The sequence below is a fragment of the Terrapene carolina genome, unplaced genomic scaffold (assembly GCF_002925995.2).
Source record: "Terrapene carolina triunguis isolate 2854851 unplaced genomic scaffold, T_m_triunguis-2.0 Scaffold93, whole genome shotgun sequence".
NCBI classification, from domain to species: Eukaryota; Metazoa; Chordata; order Testudines; family Emydidae; genus Terrapene; species Terrapene triunguis.
In genome coordinates this window covers 15,813,257-15,831,116 of record NW_020664444.1, presented here as the reverse complement: position 1 = coordinate 15,831,116, position 17,860 = coordinate 15,813,257, and the positions used below count along the sequence as shown (strand labels likewise).

At 42.7% G+C, this 17,860-nt stretch overlaps 1 protein-coding gene across 4 annotated transcripts in view; it reads left to right on the top strand.

The window, feature by feature from the left end:
- EEF2K (eukaryotic elongation factor 2 kinase) overlaps positions 1 to 17,860 on the top strand; it is a 54,277-nt gene that overhangs the window by 13,051 nt on the left and 23,366 nt on the right. For 2 of the 4 annotated variants that reach the window (XM_026650616.2, XM_026650615.2), the window contains exons 2-4: positions 6,172 to 6,267; positions 6,700 to 7,024; positions 16,999 to 17,099. In XM_026650616.2, coding sequence (XP_026506401.1) covers positions 6,779 to 7,024; positions 16,999 to 17,099 — 347 coding nt within the window. In that variant the 5' untranslated portion in view covers positions 6,172 to 6,267; positions 6,700 to 6,778. The remainder of the gene's footprint in view (positions 1 to 6,171; positions 6,268 to 6,699; positions 7,025 to 16,998; positions 17,100 to 17,860) is intronic. The other 2 variants (XM_026650617.2, XM_026650614.2) reach the window with 1 other exon arrangement.

Below are 17,860 nucleotides of genomic sequence, written 5' to 3'. Positions count from 1 at the left end.
AAACCATTGTCACTTTCATTACTCTAGTACCAGAGGGGACTTCCAGCTATGGAAGAAGATGAGGGAAGTTACTCTGTGTATTTCACCTCTGCCTTCTAAATGTGCACAGAACAAGCTGATCATCTGCCTGCCCAGTGTCCTTTCAGCCTGTGCTGGAAGAACCTGCCAAAATTCACATTAAACGAATATTTGTCAGTAAATTTGTCAAACTCAGCTAACCCCCTTGTGAACATTTGGAAGCTTGTTTTGCGCTGTTCCAAATCTGTGCATCTTGGGTATCAGCTTTGTCAGTTTCGCTTGGGAGGACAGTTTGAGACTGGATGAGAGCTAGGGTAGAGCAGGAACTAGGGGTGAAATCCTGGCCCCATTAAAGTCAATGAAAAAACTCCTGTTAATTTCACTGGGGCCAGGAAGTAGCTTAGCTCATGGGCAGGGGGAATCTGTTTTAAGTTTAGAAGCAGTATGAAAAAAAGGCAGGAAGTTGAGAGGGGGAGACAAACTCGCATATCAGGAGGAAATCTGATCGTGTATAATGAGGCGCATGTTCCTAATCTGGGGTTGCTGGGCAACAAATATAGCTGATGGGCCAAATTCAGCCCTAGCAGAAACAGGTGCAATTCCACTACTTCAGTGGAGCTGCCCCTGATACCAGGCCTGAAATGTCACTTTCTCTGTTTTAGAAGCTATATTTGTGTGGCCCTTATACACTCTTGGAACTGGCAGCTACTGCAACTAGTGAGTAGGCACAATACCACCCTGAGAGGTGTCCCTGCACTCCCATGAGGGATCCCAGGTCTCACTCTGTCATTCTAGAGCAGGGGTGGGCAAACTTTTTGGCCTAAGGGCCACATCTGGGTATGGAAATTGTATGGCGGGCCATGAATGCTTATGAAATTGGGGGTGGGGTGCGGGGGTGTGTGAGGGCTCTGGCTTGGGGTGCAGGCTCTGGGGTGGGGCCAGAAATGGGGAGTTCAGGGTGTGGGAGGGAGCTCCAGGCTGAGGCAGAGGGTTGGGGTATGAGGGGGGAGGGCTCAGGCTGGGGGTGCGAGGTCTGGGGTGGGGCTGGGGATAATGGGTTGGGAGTGCAGGGGGTGTTCCAGGCTGGGACAGAGGGGTTCAGAAGGTGGGAGGGGGATGAGAGCTGGGGTTGGGGCGTGGGAGGGTATCGGAGGTGCAGGCTCCTGGTGGCGCTTACCTCAAGCAGCTCCCAGAAGTAGCGACATGTCCCCCCTCTGGCTCCTATGTGGAGGCGTGGCCAGGTGCCTCTGTGTGCTGTCTGCTCCGCAAGCACCGCCCCTGCAGCTCCTATTGGCTGCAGTTCCTGGCCAATGGGAGCTGCAGGGGCGGTGCTTGGGACGGGGGCAGCGCACAGGACCCCGTGGCTCTCCCTACGCGTATGAGACAGAGGAGGGATATGCCACTGCTTCTGGAGCCGTGCAGAGCCATGGCATGCATGGAGAGGGGCAAGCCCCCGATCCCGCTCCCCGGCGGGAGCTCGAGGGCTGGATTAAAACATCTGAAGGGCTGGATGCGGCCCCCGGGCCGTAGTTTGCCCACTCCTGTTCTAGAGACGCAAGCAGGGGCTGAGCACCTCACGTTGCTCAGAAGTGTGACTGACTTATTGAGGACTGGAGTCAGTGGGCTTTGAAAAGAGTCTTCTGATATGGGACTTTAAGAGTGTGTATGGGGAGTGAGGGGCGTAAAACCAGGAAAACATGAAAGATCATCAGGGAATCATCAAGGGTATGAAAACCTGCCTGGTGCATTGCTTCTGCACCTAAGAGTGAAATCCACAGCTATCCCAACATGGAGCTGAATTAATAATAACAATGTATCTGTTTGAGTTCTGCTGAATCATCATTAATAGTCTCTCGAGGAAGTTCTGCATGGAAATCTCCACCCGTCCCTGTGGGTGGCACCTGAGCCTCTGTAAACATGCTTCCTGTGTTCCACTATTTTATTTCTTAATAGGTTGCTCTGGTGGGTAACACAGCTGTGAGTGATTCAGTGCTCAGCCGTCCACAATTTCTCTAGAATTGATGTAATTAGATATGTGAAGTTAGTAAGAAAAGAGCCCACATGTAGCTTCTCTTTTTGATGTGCACATGACTTCCATTATTATTTGCTTTAGTAGCAGTTATATGTATAGAAAGCCTCTGTGAAACACTTGTTCGTACTGTCACTCAGGAATTCTAGGAAAAGGATTAACTAATTTTAATATAAACGTGATATTATTGCATCATGTTGCTGAATTTTTGCTTTCTGCATTGCTCTGTTAGTAGTGGGTACAGAAAGATCCAATTCCTACTTGTTACCTTTAAAATGTTAACAATCATTTACCAAAGTTTTAAAAACTGATGAAGTGTCATCTTTTTATTTCATTTTACTAGTCCCATTAAATGAGCTGTAATAAACTAGTTGTGGAATATTTTGAACTGAGATACATACAGTATAGCTTGCAATCTAAGTAGACCAATTGTAATTTTAGCCAGTGACTGACCTATGTAAAAGCAGATGGTGAAATGCTTTAGTGTATCAGATCAGGAAGATTTGTAGCAGGTTGATTCCTAGTCCCAAGAGTGATGGATCATATTGCATCTGCTTTTGTATAACTTTGGAACCAAGTACCTACCACCTTGTGTCCTTTTCTAGCCCCACTGTTTGCAAGGGCCTGGATTGCTTTGAATTAATGCAGTTAATAACAGAGAGAATGATTCAGCGTTGACAATGGCCAGTTGTTCAGGAAGTGTCCCCACGTTGTGGCAGGGAATTGTAAGGAAGTCGAGAGCATAGGAGTTAAATGGGGAGAGTGACCATGTCATAGTGATGAATTAAATTAACAACAGATACTTTGTTAAAGAGTGCTCTGATTTTTGACCTATTCCAATTGCTGATGACTAAATTATTGTCTACATTTGTCTGCACTTTTAAAATGAATGAAAATATAGCAGGATTCTCTGTACTTTCCAAAAATCAGTCTCTCTCGCTCTTCTATTTTCATTTGGAAAGAGACTTCTTCATTTCAGGCTGGATTGTGACATGCCTAATACATTCTAGATAAAATGTTGTCTATTCAGGACAGTTATACCAGTGTAAGCTAATGGGTGAATGTAAACAACTATAGTTATTGGTATCACTCCTTGTTTGGGCACTCTTATTGCAGTAGGAGATGATCTTTTTTGGGTTTAGCATATGCCACTTTGGAAGGAGTCTGCACTAACTGAAAAATGCCATCAGAGTATCCACACAGGGAGTAATACTAAGTTATATTGGTATATCAATTTAACTATATCCGTGTAATTATACTGGTATAACTGGTAACTGGTAAAACTTTCCCATGTAGACAAGCCCTAAAGGATGGTGCATCAGGAGCAATTGTCACAGGCCCAAGGACTCCCTCAGGCAGATTGGTAATAGAAATCTGTCCCACAATTGTGCCTGGCTGAGCTTCCCAAGGGTAGTGTGGCTTCACACTGCTCCTTACACAGGTCAATTGCTATGTGCCACACTTTGGACCTTTATATTAATTTTAAGGGTGTTTTAAATCTTTCCTTCTGAAGGTTATGCTGTGTGTATCAGTGAGAGAGTTACAATTTCAAACTTTTGCAGCCTGAGAGCTGATGTGGAAAGTATTATGGGACTGACAGTTATTTTCCTCTAGAATAATTACCTTCTGTGAAATTTCTGATGGACATAATTGAAGAGCCCTACTGTTGTTTCAGAATATCAACAATTTGTGTAAGAAGCGACAGAGTCCTGTGGCACCTTATAGACTAACAGACGTATTGGAGCATAAGCTTTCGTGGGTGAATACCCACTTCGTCAGACGCTTATTTGTGTAAGCTTATTATGAAGAGGAGCAGGCACTGCGATGATGGGTAGTGTTCTTAAAAAATGCAGCAAAGTTTAAAAAAGGGGGAGGAGGGCTTGAAATAAGTTTGTTCTTCATGAAAAACACCCCTGGTTGTACAGAAAGCAGGCTAAATTAAGAGCAATGAAGGGAGATGATCTGCCCTTACCCCAAATCCATTGTCAGACTGTGGACAGAAGTAGATCACTGTGTATTCCAGCTCTGCATGTGCTGTTGTGATGTCAGTTCCTGTATTACACAGTTCTGCAGAAGTAATGAAACTTTGAAACACCAGAGTTTTCCTACTTAGAAGGTAATAAAAATTAACACTAGATTAGATTCATGTTGTATTCCTCACCTTAGAAAAGACATAGTTCCTGTTATGGAGGGAAGGCAGAGGAAATTAAATAACTGGAATATTAAAAAATGTTAGACAGGTGTGGCCAAAATGCATCTCACAGGCCCAGTGTGACACACAGAGTTCTATGATCTATCCTGCCGTCATCCTGTCTTTCACATGGGAGTGGAGTCCATGCCAATATGTGACGCTCCATCTTAATCAGAGTGGAGGCTGGTCAGATAAAGATGGCCTATTACATGCTGACACCTGTAGTGGGGTTACACCTGCTCCCAGGAGACCAAGGGTGGTCTGCAGACTATGCCATTTTATGTAAGCTAGCTATACCCCTTGGGATCCTGATAAGTATTCAGGAAGGTTCCTTGGTTTTGCAAAGTTTTTGGACCATTGAGTTTAGTTATGAGGAAAGATCATGGAACTACTAGGGAGAGAAGAAAAATGACTTCATAGTGATCTTCCAGCAGGGTGTCATTTTGTTTTGTTTTTTTCTTTAGCTATGAAAGGGCTTGATAATTGTCTCCCAGGCCTATTTATTACAAAAGAATACAAATACAAATTCCCAGGGGCAGGAATTAGGGAATATGAGCTAGATGCTCATGGTTTTGTCACATAATGAACAAATGGAGTAGGTTGCTGAAGCAGGGAGCACCAGGGAGTTGATAGAACTAGCTCAATTTATTATTTATGGTTGAAGTGCCTATTGATGTATAGTGTCTAAACTGTAGATAGATAGATAGGTCTGGAGCCTCTGGAACAGCCATCCAATAGGAGTGGGGTGGGGGGCAAGAGATTTACTTAATTTTAATCTGGATCTTGATACATTTATGAAGGTGATTATGTGACAGGGTTGCCTGCAATAGCAAGGGCCTGGACTCAGTGACGCAGGAAGTCCCTTCCCATCCTCTGTCTCTGTGATAAAATGCACAAACTACCTACAGTGGCTAACAAAGAGAGATAGATAAAATGGTATATTTTAGCAACAAACCTCTGAGCTCTGGGGAGAAAATAGAGATTGGCCTTTAAAAACCATTGGATTAGGAAAGCTTTTTGGGTGGATAGAGTGGAAAAAGTTTGACTGTTTTGATTCAACACAGGGCCTGTCTTTGCCAGATAGAGACATTTAGTATGTGTGAACTAATGTCATCCCAGACCCTGGGCCTGTTCCATAGACCACTGAAATCTGCAGGAACCTTTCTGTTGCCTTCAATGAGTTTTGGATAAGGCTCTTTGTCACCAGATGGGAATGAACAAAATCAAGAGTGGAAAGAAAAAATAATGTAAATAAATGTTCTTCCCTAAAGGCTGCCAATTCCAGGCTCTGGTGGATCATCCAGAGAGAAGGGCCTAGCACTGGGCAAGCCAGCCAGTGCTCCTGGAGAGTTCAGTTACCGGCACTGACAGCAAGAGCATCCCTGTTGGGAAGGGGATCAGTGTGAGATTTCAGAGTAGCAGCCGTGTTAGTCTGTATCCGCAAAAAGAACAGGAGTACTTGTGGCACCTTAGAGACTAACAAATTTATTAGAGCATAAGCAGAAGTGGATTGTAGCCCACGAAAGCTTATGCTCTAATAAATTTGTTAGTCTCTAAGGTGCCACAAGTACTCCTGTTCTTTTTAGTGTGAGATTTGAAGCCAGAGAAGAGCACTGAAGTGTGTCTTTCCTGTGCATTCCCTCCTCCCCCCCCACCTGGACTCCTTTAATTCACTTTAATGGCTAGAGCAGCAGCAACTGTCTGACAGCCTCATTTGTCCTCACTTCAGAGGACACATGTGGCACCCTGGGTGCACACACACAGTGATTTACTTTGGACTGACTAGCCCGTGTGAGCTGGGGGCCAAGTAATATAAAACCTTCCTGGCACAGAAAATGTTTTCTGGTTTCACCTTTCCCATCCACTCCCAGTAATATTTCGTAGCCCCTTTCCCTGGAGTCTGTTAATCCTATTCTTTGTTTTCATTTGTAAGTGATCCCCTGATGGAAAAGCTGCTTTTGGAAAACAGAGGGCCTGATCCTGCAGTCCTTGGATTGGGCAAAATACACAGAGTTATGGGGAAGTCAATGTGAGTTTTGCCTGAGTAAAAACTGTAGTATCGGGCCCAAAGTTTTTAAACAAGTAAGAGTAGATATGTTCAAAGAGGGAAGTTGATAAATGGAGCCTGGAATGCTACTAAAGGTAAACTAGAGTAATCCAATGTTGCAGTCCCTAAGATTTTATATTAAATTTCCTATTCTATTCTGAGCCAATTTTTCTCTATCCTGTGACAATTTTAAACTTGTGTATCTAAATTGGGAGCCCAAATCCTGCATTTGGGTGTTGAGAGGCATACTTAGGTGCCCAGATACCCGTTTTACACACCCATGTACAGATTATTGACTAATTTTTGCTAATGCTGGCCAGTATAAATTTTGGCTTCATGCCTTTTTTTTTTTTTTTTTTTTTTTTAAGAACAGGACCTTTGATTTTCTTTAATTTCATTCTTTTTCTCTCCCAGGTTCTTCCCTCATTTCAAATGTGTATTGTAATACTGGCTGCTTTAATCATTGCACGAATTAAACCAACCTCCCACAAACATGGCGGACGAGGACCTTATCTTTTGTATGGAAGGTATTGATAATGCCAGGTCAACTAAACCAGTCTCTGGAAATTATCCTGATGCTGATAGCGAGGATGAGGATAGTTATTACATCTGCCCGATAACAGATGACCCAGTATCTAACAAGGTTGCAAACAACAAAGTCGCCAATTATTACAGCAACTTAGCAAAAGATGAACATTACAGATCTAGCTCTTCTCCTAGAAACTCATTCAATTTTAAGGTAAGCATTGGGCTCAAGCCTAAATGGGCTTCTAATCTCATTTATCTCTCTAGCTGCTTCATTTCTTGTAAATTTCCATGAAAATTACAGCTTTTATTTTTCCAGACTTGTAGTTAAATCTATTAGGCCAATAACCTGATCCTGCCATTGATTCCCTTACACAACTCCACTTGAATTCAGTGGGAACTCCATACGTGGAACTCTAGCAGGCTCGAGTCTAAGACTGCACAGCTGTTGTAGTTCAGCTGCTTTAAAAAACCCAAATAAATGGATTTTCAGTTTTAAAAGATGATGATTGTTGTAACTCTAATGCAATATTATTAATGTCAAAATGTGGGCTATGAGACGTTCTTTCATGAATGATATCAAGCAAAGCAATGTGCCTGAATTGAGTATCTTTAATTGAACAAAACCAGTCATAATTTTTGAGACAACAAAAATGAACATCATTTACAGGTTGGGTTGAGATGTGTTTCTTGTGGAGAGCTCTTTACTTTTTGATAACAGAGCTCTGATGTTAAATTTCACAGTAAATTCTACCACCAGCCCCAGACAGTGTGCTCTAATGGTATCCAACCATTTCAGCCTGAGGGCCAAACATATTACATTGCCCCAAGGTCAAAGTCAGAGCATATTGTGGGGCAGATCCTCTGCCCCATTCTGCTCCCTTTGCACCAATCAGACAATGCAAAGGGAACAAAATCCACCTGTAAGTCTCCTACTGAAGACCTCTCTAATCTGGAGGATCCCTAGCACATGTAGAGTCTGCATAGCTGCCCTCCTGATTGCCCTTGGGATGTGGGGGGAAGTGTCACAGTTTAGAGCAGGGGTCGGCAACCTACGGCACGCGTGCCAAAGGTGGCACGTGAGCCGATTTTTTGAAGGCACGCGGGGCGGGCTGAGCCGCTCAGCCTGCCGCCACTCTGGGGTTCCCGCTGCTGGCCCCTTGCCAGCCAGAGTCCCGCCGCCGGTCCTTCTCAGCACCCGCTGCTGGCCTGGGGGAAGGAACCCCAGGCTGGCAGCGGGCTGAGACCCCAGCTGGCAGGAGCCGGCGGCCGAAACCCCAGAGCAGCAGCGGGCTGAGCTGCTCAGCCCACTGCCGCTCTGGGGTTCCCTGTGCTGGCCCCTTGCCAGCCAGGGTCCCATTCAGCACTTGCTGCTGGCCTGGGGGAAGGAACCCCAGGCTGGCAGCGGGCTGAGACCCCAGCTGGCAGGAGCCGGCGGCCGAAACCCCAGAGGGGCTGGTGGAGATGCTCAGCCCACCCCTGAAATCCCAGAGCTGGGCGGGCTGACCCGCTCAGCCCGCTGCCGCTCTGGGGTTCCGGCTGCTGGCCCCTTGCCAGCCGGGGTCCCCACTGCAGCCCCACTCACCTTGCTTTTGGTTGGAGTTCCAGCGCAGGCCCCCTGCCAGACAGGGTCCAGGCGTCCGGCCCTACCAGCCGCCAGCTCCACTCACCTTAGCTGCCGATCTGGGGTTCCAGCCACTGACCTCCTGCCAGCCGGTTATCAACTGATCACTCAGAAGCCTGTGTGCAGCTTAAAGTATCTAAATACGGGCCAGACATTGGAAAACTCAGAAAGGAAAAGCAAGGGCAAGGATCACACTAAACTAGTAAGATCAGCATTTTAATTTAATTTTAAATAAAGCTTCTGAAACATTTTGAAAACCTTGTTTACTTCACATATAACAGTAGTTTGGTTATATATTATAGACTTAGAGAGAGTCCTTCTAAAACAGTGCTACTCAAAGTGGTGGTCCGCGGACCGGTGCCGGGCCGTGAGCCATCGGCTGCCGGTCCGCGGTGAGTTTCCAGGAATGTAAGTTCCAGAAGGGTCATGCTTGGCAAAAAAAAAAAAAGAGAAAAATAACTTTTTAAATAGTGCGGGCTGGCCGCTGGTATCCCAGACGGTCTGGGGTTCCGTCCACCGGCTCCTGCCAGCCAGGGTCCCAGCCACCAGCTCCGCTCAGCCTCCTGCCGGCCTGGGTGATCAGAACCCCAGGCCGGCAGCAGGCTCAGCGGCAGCTGGGACCAGCAGCCTGCCATTAAAAAAAAATCGGCTCGCGTACCACCTTATGGTACCAGTCCCTGGCAAATATGATACTGGTCCCTGGCACATTGGGAAAAAAAGTGCCGGTCCGCCACATCAGATAGTTTGAGAAGCACTGTTCTAAAAAACATTAAAATGTATTACCGGCACACGAAGCCTTAAATTAGAGTGTATACATGAAGACTCGGGACACCACTGCTGAAAGGTTGCCGACCCCTGGTTTAGAGCCTCGAGAACCACAACTGTCCTCAAGTTATAGACCCTCATAATATACTCGATTTAACTGAGGACTCTGCTAAATTGGGGCATTTTTTAGACTGTCTAGACCAGCATTTAAATGTGTATTGTTCAGAAGTGTTAGCGAACATCTTCTAAGACCTTGTATTCACTAGGAAAAAAGGGTATATTTTTAACACACAATAGCTAACAGGTGTGTAACAGGGTGGCTTGTCCCTAAGTGGTAGAGGCCTGGAGCCAGTCTACCCTAATTACCAAGGAGGCACACCTGAGCTGGGATTAGCTGATTCCCCTATAAAGAGCAGCAGGAAGCTGGGAGGAGGGAAAAATGTTCAGGGAGACCACACTGGAATACAGAGGCTACTGGGAGCAAGTATGCTAAAAGAGCGGACCCTGGGACTGGAGAATGAGACTACAGACAAGTGAGATTACAGGCAGGAAAGGCCTGAGAGTGACCAATAAGAGGGTAGACAAATGGACTTGAGGAGACTTTTTATTTCGAACTGTTTTGTCAATAAAACCAGACCCCAAGGAGAGGCGGTACTGGACAGAAAGCCTGGATGTGGAGTCTATTCGAGAAACCCCTTGAAAGGGGAACAGAAGCAAGCTGCCTACAGATTGACCTTGGGCCATGAAAGGGTGCTTGAGAGGCGGGCACCCAATGACAACATGTTAAAATCCTAGTGTAGGTGTTTTTAACATGTTAGCTATTTGACATAATCCCTCAGCTCACCAACACGGTTAACCTCAACCAGCTACAACTGCCTTGTCTACACTAGTATTTTAACGTGTTAATGTTAAAAATATACTTTTTTTCTAGTGAAGACAAGACCTAAAAGTCTAGTGTGGACAATGCAACTTAGAATTTAAAGTGTGTTAAACTGGTTGAGTTGAAGCCTAGGAGGGAGCACAGGTTAAACACTGCCTTGTCTACGGCAGATTTTTAGAACATATAATCATAGAAATCTAGGGCTGAAAGGGATCTTGAGAGTCCATTACATCCAGCCCCCTTTGCTGAGACAGGACCAACTAAACCTAGACCATCCCTGACAGGTGGCCTGTTCTTAAAAACCTCCAATGATGGGGATTCCACAACCTCCTTTGGAAGCCTATTCCAGAGCTTAATTACACTTATAGTTAGAAAGTTTTTCCTATATCTAATCTAAATTTCCCTTGCTGCAGGTTAAGCCCACTACTTCTTTCCCTTCCTTCAGTGGACATGGAGAACAATTGAGAACTGTCCTCTGTATAACAGCCCTTAACATATTTAAAGATTTGTCAGATCTCCCCCTCAGTTTTCTTTTCTCAAGACTGAACTTGCCCAGTTTTTTTTTTAAACTTTCCTCCTAGTTCAGGTTTTCTAAACATTTTATCATTTTTGTTGCTCTCCTTTGGATTATCTCTAGTTTATCGACAACTTTCCTAAAGTGTGGTGCCTGGAATAGGAGAGAGTACTCCAGCTGAGGCCTCACAAGTGCCAAATAGAGAGGGACAATCACCTCTTATGTTTTGCATACAATACTCCTGTTAATAAACCCCAGAATGTTATTAGCCCTTTTTTGCAACGGCATCACATTAATTCCTGTTGAAATTTGTGATCCACCATGACCGTACAACCACCTAGCCAGTTATTCCCCATTTTGTAATTGTGCATTTCATTTTTCTTTCCTAGGGGTGGTACTTGTCTTTAATGATTTTCATCTTATCTTGTTGTTTTCAGACCATTTTTCCAATTTGTCAAGATCATTTTGAATTCTGATTCTGTCCTCCAAAGTGCTTGCAACCCCTCCCAGCTTAGTGTCATTCAGAAATTTTATAAGCATACTCTCCTCTACATTATCCAAAATCATTAATGAAAATATTGAATAGCACCTGACTCAGGACCTTATTAGACATGCCCTTCTAGTTTGACAGCAAACCATTGATAACTGCTCTTTGAATATGGTCTTTCAACCACTTGTGCGCTCACTTTATAGTAATTTAATCCAGACCACATTTCCCTCATTTTCTCATGTAAATGTCACGTGTAACTGTCAAACACCTTAATAAAATCAAGATAGATCACGTCTACTGCTTCCCCCCTTCCACTTGTTAGTTAGCACATGTCCGCTAACATATCCTAACCACACACCTTTAAATTGTAGTTTAGACAAAGCCTTCGGTACTCAGTTTAGCCCAATGGTAGCAAATTGCAATGACTAGTGCTTCAATGAGACAGAATTAGCATAAAATCCATGTAGTGAGGGACCCATTTGTTCAGTGCCAAGTGGTTAAGTGGTGTTTAACCAGGTATTTAGTAGGTGAGAGACTTTTAGTTCATGTCTGTCAATGAAGACGTTGCCAAGTGAAGATGAAATGAAATGAGTATAAACTTTATTCAGCACATTTTATAAGTCTCTTCACACTATTTTTAATGGCCTCTTCATCCGGATATTAGGCTGGTGTCCAGTTTAAAAGATTCTACTTGTATTACAGATGGGCTCAGGAATCAGTGTTCAGGTCCACATCCAGAGTAAAATTTGTATGGGATTAGGGCTTGGGTTTTAGATAATTTAGAAATTGACAGTGCTGAAATCTCGCAGTCTGTTTATGAAAGGTTTCAATCCAAAATGGCAGAAATCGTGCCAGATCAGCTGTTATTTTATGCTTCTCACCCCCTGAGGCTGAAATCTTGTGAAATGGCAATTCTTGTAAGGGTTTGGCCTCATCTGAAAAAGAAACTGGATCTGACCTGAAACTAAAACCAGAAGAACAGGTTCAGATTCAGATTGAATGCCCTGATCCCCAAAAATTGAAGGGGGTTGAATTTGAGTTTCTACTTTTACCCATCTTCACTGTATGTATTAAGCATTAAATACTGTATGCAGTAATACAAAATATTCTCTACAGGTAAGGAAGTCAGCTGAAGTTGCTATAGGAACCATAACTTTGAACTTCCTGATTTTTATGCGTTTAAAATGCTAGCTGTAATTTTGCATTAATATATTTTTTACATGTGATAAATCACTGGGTGGTGAAAACAGGACCGTTCAACAAAGCATGTTTTTTTTTTATTTTTTATTTTATTTTGCAATAATATTGTCCTTGGGATTTGAAGATAGTTTAATAAACTTGTGGTCAAATAGATATTTACTAAACTATAAGTGATCCTGAGCATGAAAATGTGAAATATATGGGTTAGCTAGTACAAAGAAAGGAAAAAACTGCTTCGTACATTTAGTTGATAGGCTAGCTAGGTATGCAGAGTTGTCCTTCCCAACCTGCTCTAAAACAAATTCCACACACTGTATGGAGTCAAAAACTGACCTGCTTTCTGGGTGCTTAGCTTTATTAGCAAAGTAATTAACAATAATGATGATAATATCAAATTCAGCTCCCCGGGCTTGGTTCCCCCTAGATTCCTACCCCAAAACTGCTCACCGTACACCCTCATGCTCTTTCAATTGAGCCACTCCCAAATCCTGTATAGTTACATGGGCTAACAAATCATCTGTCTCCAGGAATAAGCAGAAACCACTAGCAGATTCAACATCCCAGCAGATTCAAGATTTGCTAATAGTGCGAGGTGTTTCAGGCAAAAGATTATATGTAAAATTCCATTCTGAGGATTTAATCTTGCAAGGAGCTGAATGCCTCCATTGAAGTTCTTACAAGGTGAGGTCACTTAGCACCTCTCAAGAGTTACCTACCATCTTCCAGGATCAGGTTCTGAATCTTTAAATCTAGCCTATAATACAATTGGTTTAGTAACAGAAAATAGCAATATTAGTGGGCTGCATGGATCAAGTATTGAAAGTCAAACTGAGTAGGCATTGTAGAATTCTTGGTGCAAATTGTTTTTCAATGGACATTGTTTTGTGACTTTTTAAATTTGCAATCAGCAACGAACAAAAAAAGTATGCTCTGGCCTTGTGTAACTAGTAGAGCCCTGCAAATCTCTGGATATCGACAGATATCTGCAAACGATGTTTGTGGATCTGATCCAGATACAAATTTTGTATCTGTGCAGGGCTCTAATTAGCTAACAGGGTCTGTATGTACAAATATGCTATGCCTCTGAACGTGGTAGACAGGTTGACTTTCCCACCACAGTTGATTAACTGTAATGTATTTGACATTCTAATACTGTAGAAATTTTTGCAAGCTATTCTCTATTTTAATTCTAGATAGATATCAGTTACTACAAAAATGGCAATAGAATCATGTGCCATTTAGTGATTGAGGAGGGTGAGGGAATTTTAATGCAGCTGTTGTCTCCATGTATATACAATATATCGAGCCAAATTCTGTTATGATTTTGAGTTTGGTCCTGCAAAGCAACATCAACTCCCATTGTGCCTGAGTCTGTTCCCACCAAAGTCAATGGCAGATTCTCATTGACTTCAAATTAATGCAGTTCTTCTCAGGATCAGACCCCTCAATCTTTCTACCAAATAATGTCTCCAGTGCTTTAACCTGTACTTACATATGCAGTTCCATTGACTTGAACAGATTTGTGCACAGATACTCTAAGGCCTGGTCTACACTACTACTTTAATTCGGATTTAGCTGCGTTAATCCGAATTAACCCTTCACCCGTCCACACTACAGAGCCAGTTAATTCGAATTAAAGGGCACTTAAAATCGATTTCTGTACTCCACCTCGACGAGCGGAGTAGAGCCAAAATCGATTTTGTTAATTCGAATTAGGGTTAGTGTGGCCGCACACCACCGAATTAATGTGGTTAAATTAATGGGGTAGTGTGGCCGCACACCACCGAATTAATGTGGTTAAAAACCGAATTAATGTGCTTAGTGTGGCCGCGCACAATCGAATTTATAGAACCTGTTTCCCAAATTCGAATTATCTAAATTCGGATTAATCCCGTAGTGTAGACATACCCTAAGGTTTTATTTTACTCTGGAATGCACATTTTGAAAAACAGCTTATGGGTATGTCTACATTGCAGTTGAAAACCCGTGACTGGCTCATGCCAGCTGATTCGGACTCTGGAGCTTGGGCTAAGGAGCTGTTTAATTGTGGTGTAGACGTTTCAGCTCAGGTTGGAGCCTGGGCTCTAGGACCCTGCAAGGTGGGAGGGTCACAGAGATCAGGCTCCAGCCTGAGCCAGAATGTTTACATCACAATTAAACAGCCCATTAGCCTGAGCCCTGCGTCAGCTGGCACAAGCCAGCTGTGGGTGTCTAATTGCAGTGTAGATCTATCCTAAGTGGGAAAGGGACATTTTTCATTTAGCAGAAAAGGAAGCACTTACCTGATCATTTGTCTTATGTACATTTTCCTATTTTAATATTTCTCATGTATTCTTTAGAATGACACACAGCAACAATCTAAGCATGGCTCTGTGGATGACCATAGTCGAGTAGGTTAAAATGGAACCTTTCATAGTGGATGCTTTAAGACATTTTTTTAAAAATGGTATTTTGATTCATTATTTTATACTTTAGAAGAACTGATGCAGCTCCACCCATAGAAATCACTGAAGCAGAACATCACCTTGAAGAATTTTCTGTTATTTGTAATTTATCTTTTGTTCACCATCATAAATAGGCATTTACTTTTAAAAATGTGTACATAGTTGTTTTTTTCACATTATTTCCTATTGTTAACAAGAACAAAGGGGATGTTAGAGTATTTTTATTTCATTTATATTTTCTAACTTGTCACCCTTGTGTAATCTAAAACAGAAGAAATGTGATGCTTGCATAATTGGTGTTCTTAATGCTGATTCTCTGTTTTGAAAACCAGAATACAAGTGTAGGGCTCAAACCTATGAGGTGCTGAGCATCTTCAACTCCCATTAATTTCATTCAGTACCTTTCAGGGGCTCTCAGCACCTTCCAGGGTGAAATCCATAGACAAGAGTATAAAGCCACTCTCCAAACACCACAAAAAGGCCAGTTTCCTTCGTACACCCCATGACCACATGATTCCTTGGAAATTATCCGGTATATTTCAGTGGAGCATAAGGGTGTGTCCCTGTTTTTATTCAACTTGTTCCTATACATAGCTTACAAATGGAGCCTCCCATGTAGCTCATCAGATCATGTGACATCAAGCAGCCCATATTGTCATGTGACAAACAGGGACTATTTTCTAACTGATTTCATTTAATGTGTTTTATGTAGGGCTGGGTTTTATGGGTGGAGAAGGTGGGGCTTTTTATTTGCTTTTAGAATATGCTGCTTTGCCAATGGAATAGAATGGACCTGCTTGTTGAAAATGTAAATTATGTTATAAAGGTCCCTACTATTATACAATATAAAGGTTTGCAAAGGAATTTCAGTGCTGATAGATATTTGTATTGTAATTGTTTAGCTTTTGTTGATATTTAATTTCTTAAAAAAAATTAAAACTATTTTTAAATATTGCAAATTCAGTCACAGAAGTGATAAACAGTGCTCCAGAAATCAGTATTTTCTGCTACAGATTCAGATAGGAGCTGGCACAAAGTACCCAGGCTGTCAAGGGTGCTGAGTGACTCCGACAAGGTGCTGAGTACTCTCTACTCATTCACATGAGTAGTGATTGAAGGTACTTGGCATCTTGCAGAATGCATTTAACACTGTGGAGGATTGGACCTCCGGGGCTCTGGGCATAGTGTAATGTGAAAATAGGGGGACAGGATAAGTGTTAAGAGAAAAGCATTTAGAGTGGCTTGTGGAAACAGCTATTGAATTTTCAACATATGCATTTTCAGAGTTACTGTGACTTGATGGAGACTGAAATAGCTACTTGTCTGGAACTATAATAATCATCCATTTTCCTTACATAACTACTTTCTTCTGCTTTTGCATCTTGTGGTGAGCTCAGTTTTGAGGCCTTGGTTTTTGCAAAGCTTTTTTCCCCTTGATATTATTGTGCAAAGCAGGCTTGTTCTTTACTTGCACTGATAGGACATGTTACTTCCAATTAAAATGTAATTCTCTTTAAGTAAATGTCTCTAACATTAACATTGGTTACTAAATGTGATTGTAGATAGCTGTTCTAAACACTGAAAATTATAAAATTACTGCATTTTATGCAAGTTATGCTCAGTTCATACCTGTGTGTATTAGACCAAATTCTCACTTGGATTTACTGTGGTATAAATCAAATCAGAATCTGGTGCTTTACATTTCTGTGCTTTTTATCATTGCACTTGAAACTGTAAAATGTTGAATGGTGTTTTGCACCCAACCAATATCAATTTGAGCAGTGGTCTCCAAGTAGTGGGGCGTGCCCTCCTAGAAAAACATTCGGGAGGCGTGGCGAGGCCACGGCCAGCCCCCATGGCGGGTGGGGAGGAAGCATCCCCCAGCTCCACTCTGGCCCAGCCGCAGCTTGGGCCCCTACTATGGCCCCACTCCCAGCCGTGGCTGCAGTTCCCGGGGGGGAGGGCACGGACAGGTTCCATTATGGGTAAGGGGGAGCATGGCAGAAAAAGTTTGGGGACCACTGAATTAGAGAAAGGGGAGGGGAATGAAATTAGAAAATATGGCTCTCATCCTTTAAAGCGATATATGCAAGCTGGTCCGTGCACCCCCCCCCCCCAGCTCATTGACTCTACATGAGCACAGGAGTCTGCCTGCGTATTTTTCTTTACAACACTGAGGTCCAAAGGTACAGTAGATAATGTGATTATAAAGCTTGTAATCATTGGGGGGTTGTTCGATATAAATAACCTGCTAGTTTTTAACTTCTGTAGGAAGCCTGGAAACATGCCATTGAGAAAGCTAAACACATGCCTGATCCCTGGGCAGAATTTCATCTTGAGGACATTGAAACAGAATATGCCACACGTTATAGGTCTGTAGATGTTTCTACTTCTAATAGTGATGTTAAGTAGATTCCATTGGGTTACATGTGTATATTTCAAAGGATTATGTTCATTTTTTTTATACAGTCTGCCTAATTATCTAGGTAAATAAGTCCATGGCAAGAATGTGTCTAAAATGAAACTAACTAGCATTTATAAAGACTGTACTCCCTCAAAAAATAGTGTAACATTTTAGAATCTCTCCCACTTTAGCCCTGTCTAAAAGTCCCAGCATTGCAAGAAGCAAACTGGAAGTAAATGAGAAGGGTGTTGCTGATTGATTTATAAATATTCCTTAGAATTAATCCAATAAGGAAAGAAACAAAATCATTATGGCATTTGAAGCTATAAACAGTTCTGCCTGTTTGTAACACTTTGTGCCTTTCCTGAAATAGCAGTTTCTTTATGTGGACGTGTAGCAGTGCTCCATGAGGCTGGAACATAAACCCTTAAAAGGAACAGAATAGCACAGCATAGTGTATGTGCTGAAACCAGTCCTGGTCCCTGACCTGCATATGGTACTTTGGGCACATGCTTTGCCAAAGCATTTACACTGCACAGCCATGAAGCGCTTTGTATGTTTTGAAATTTGAGACACTGACATTTATTTACTTCTTGTGCATTTTTAATAATGAAAGTGCTGAAATAGCCCAATAAAAAGAGCAGGGTCTGGTTTTGCTTCCCCTGAAAGCTGTGCTGTATAGGCTATCAAAGGAAGTAACTTGTAGATAGAATGGCTGGGCTGGCATGG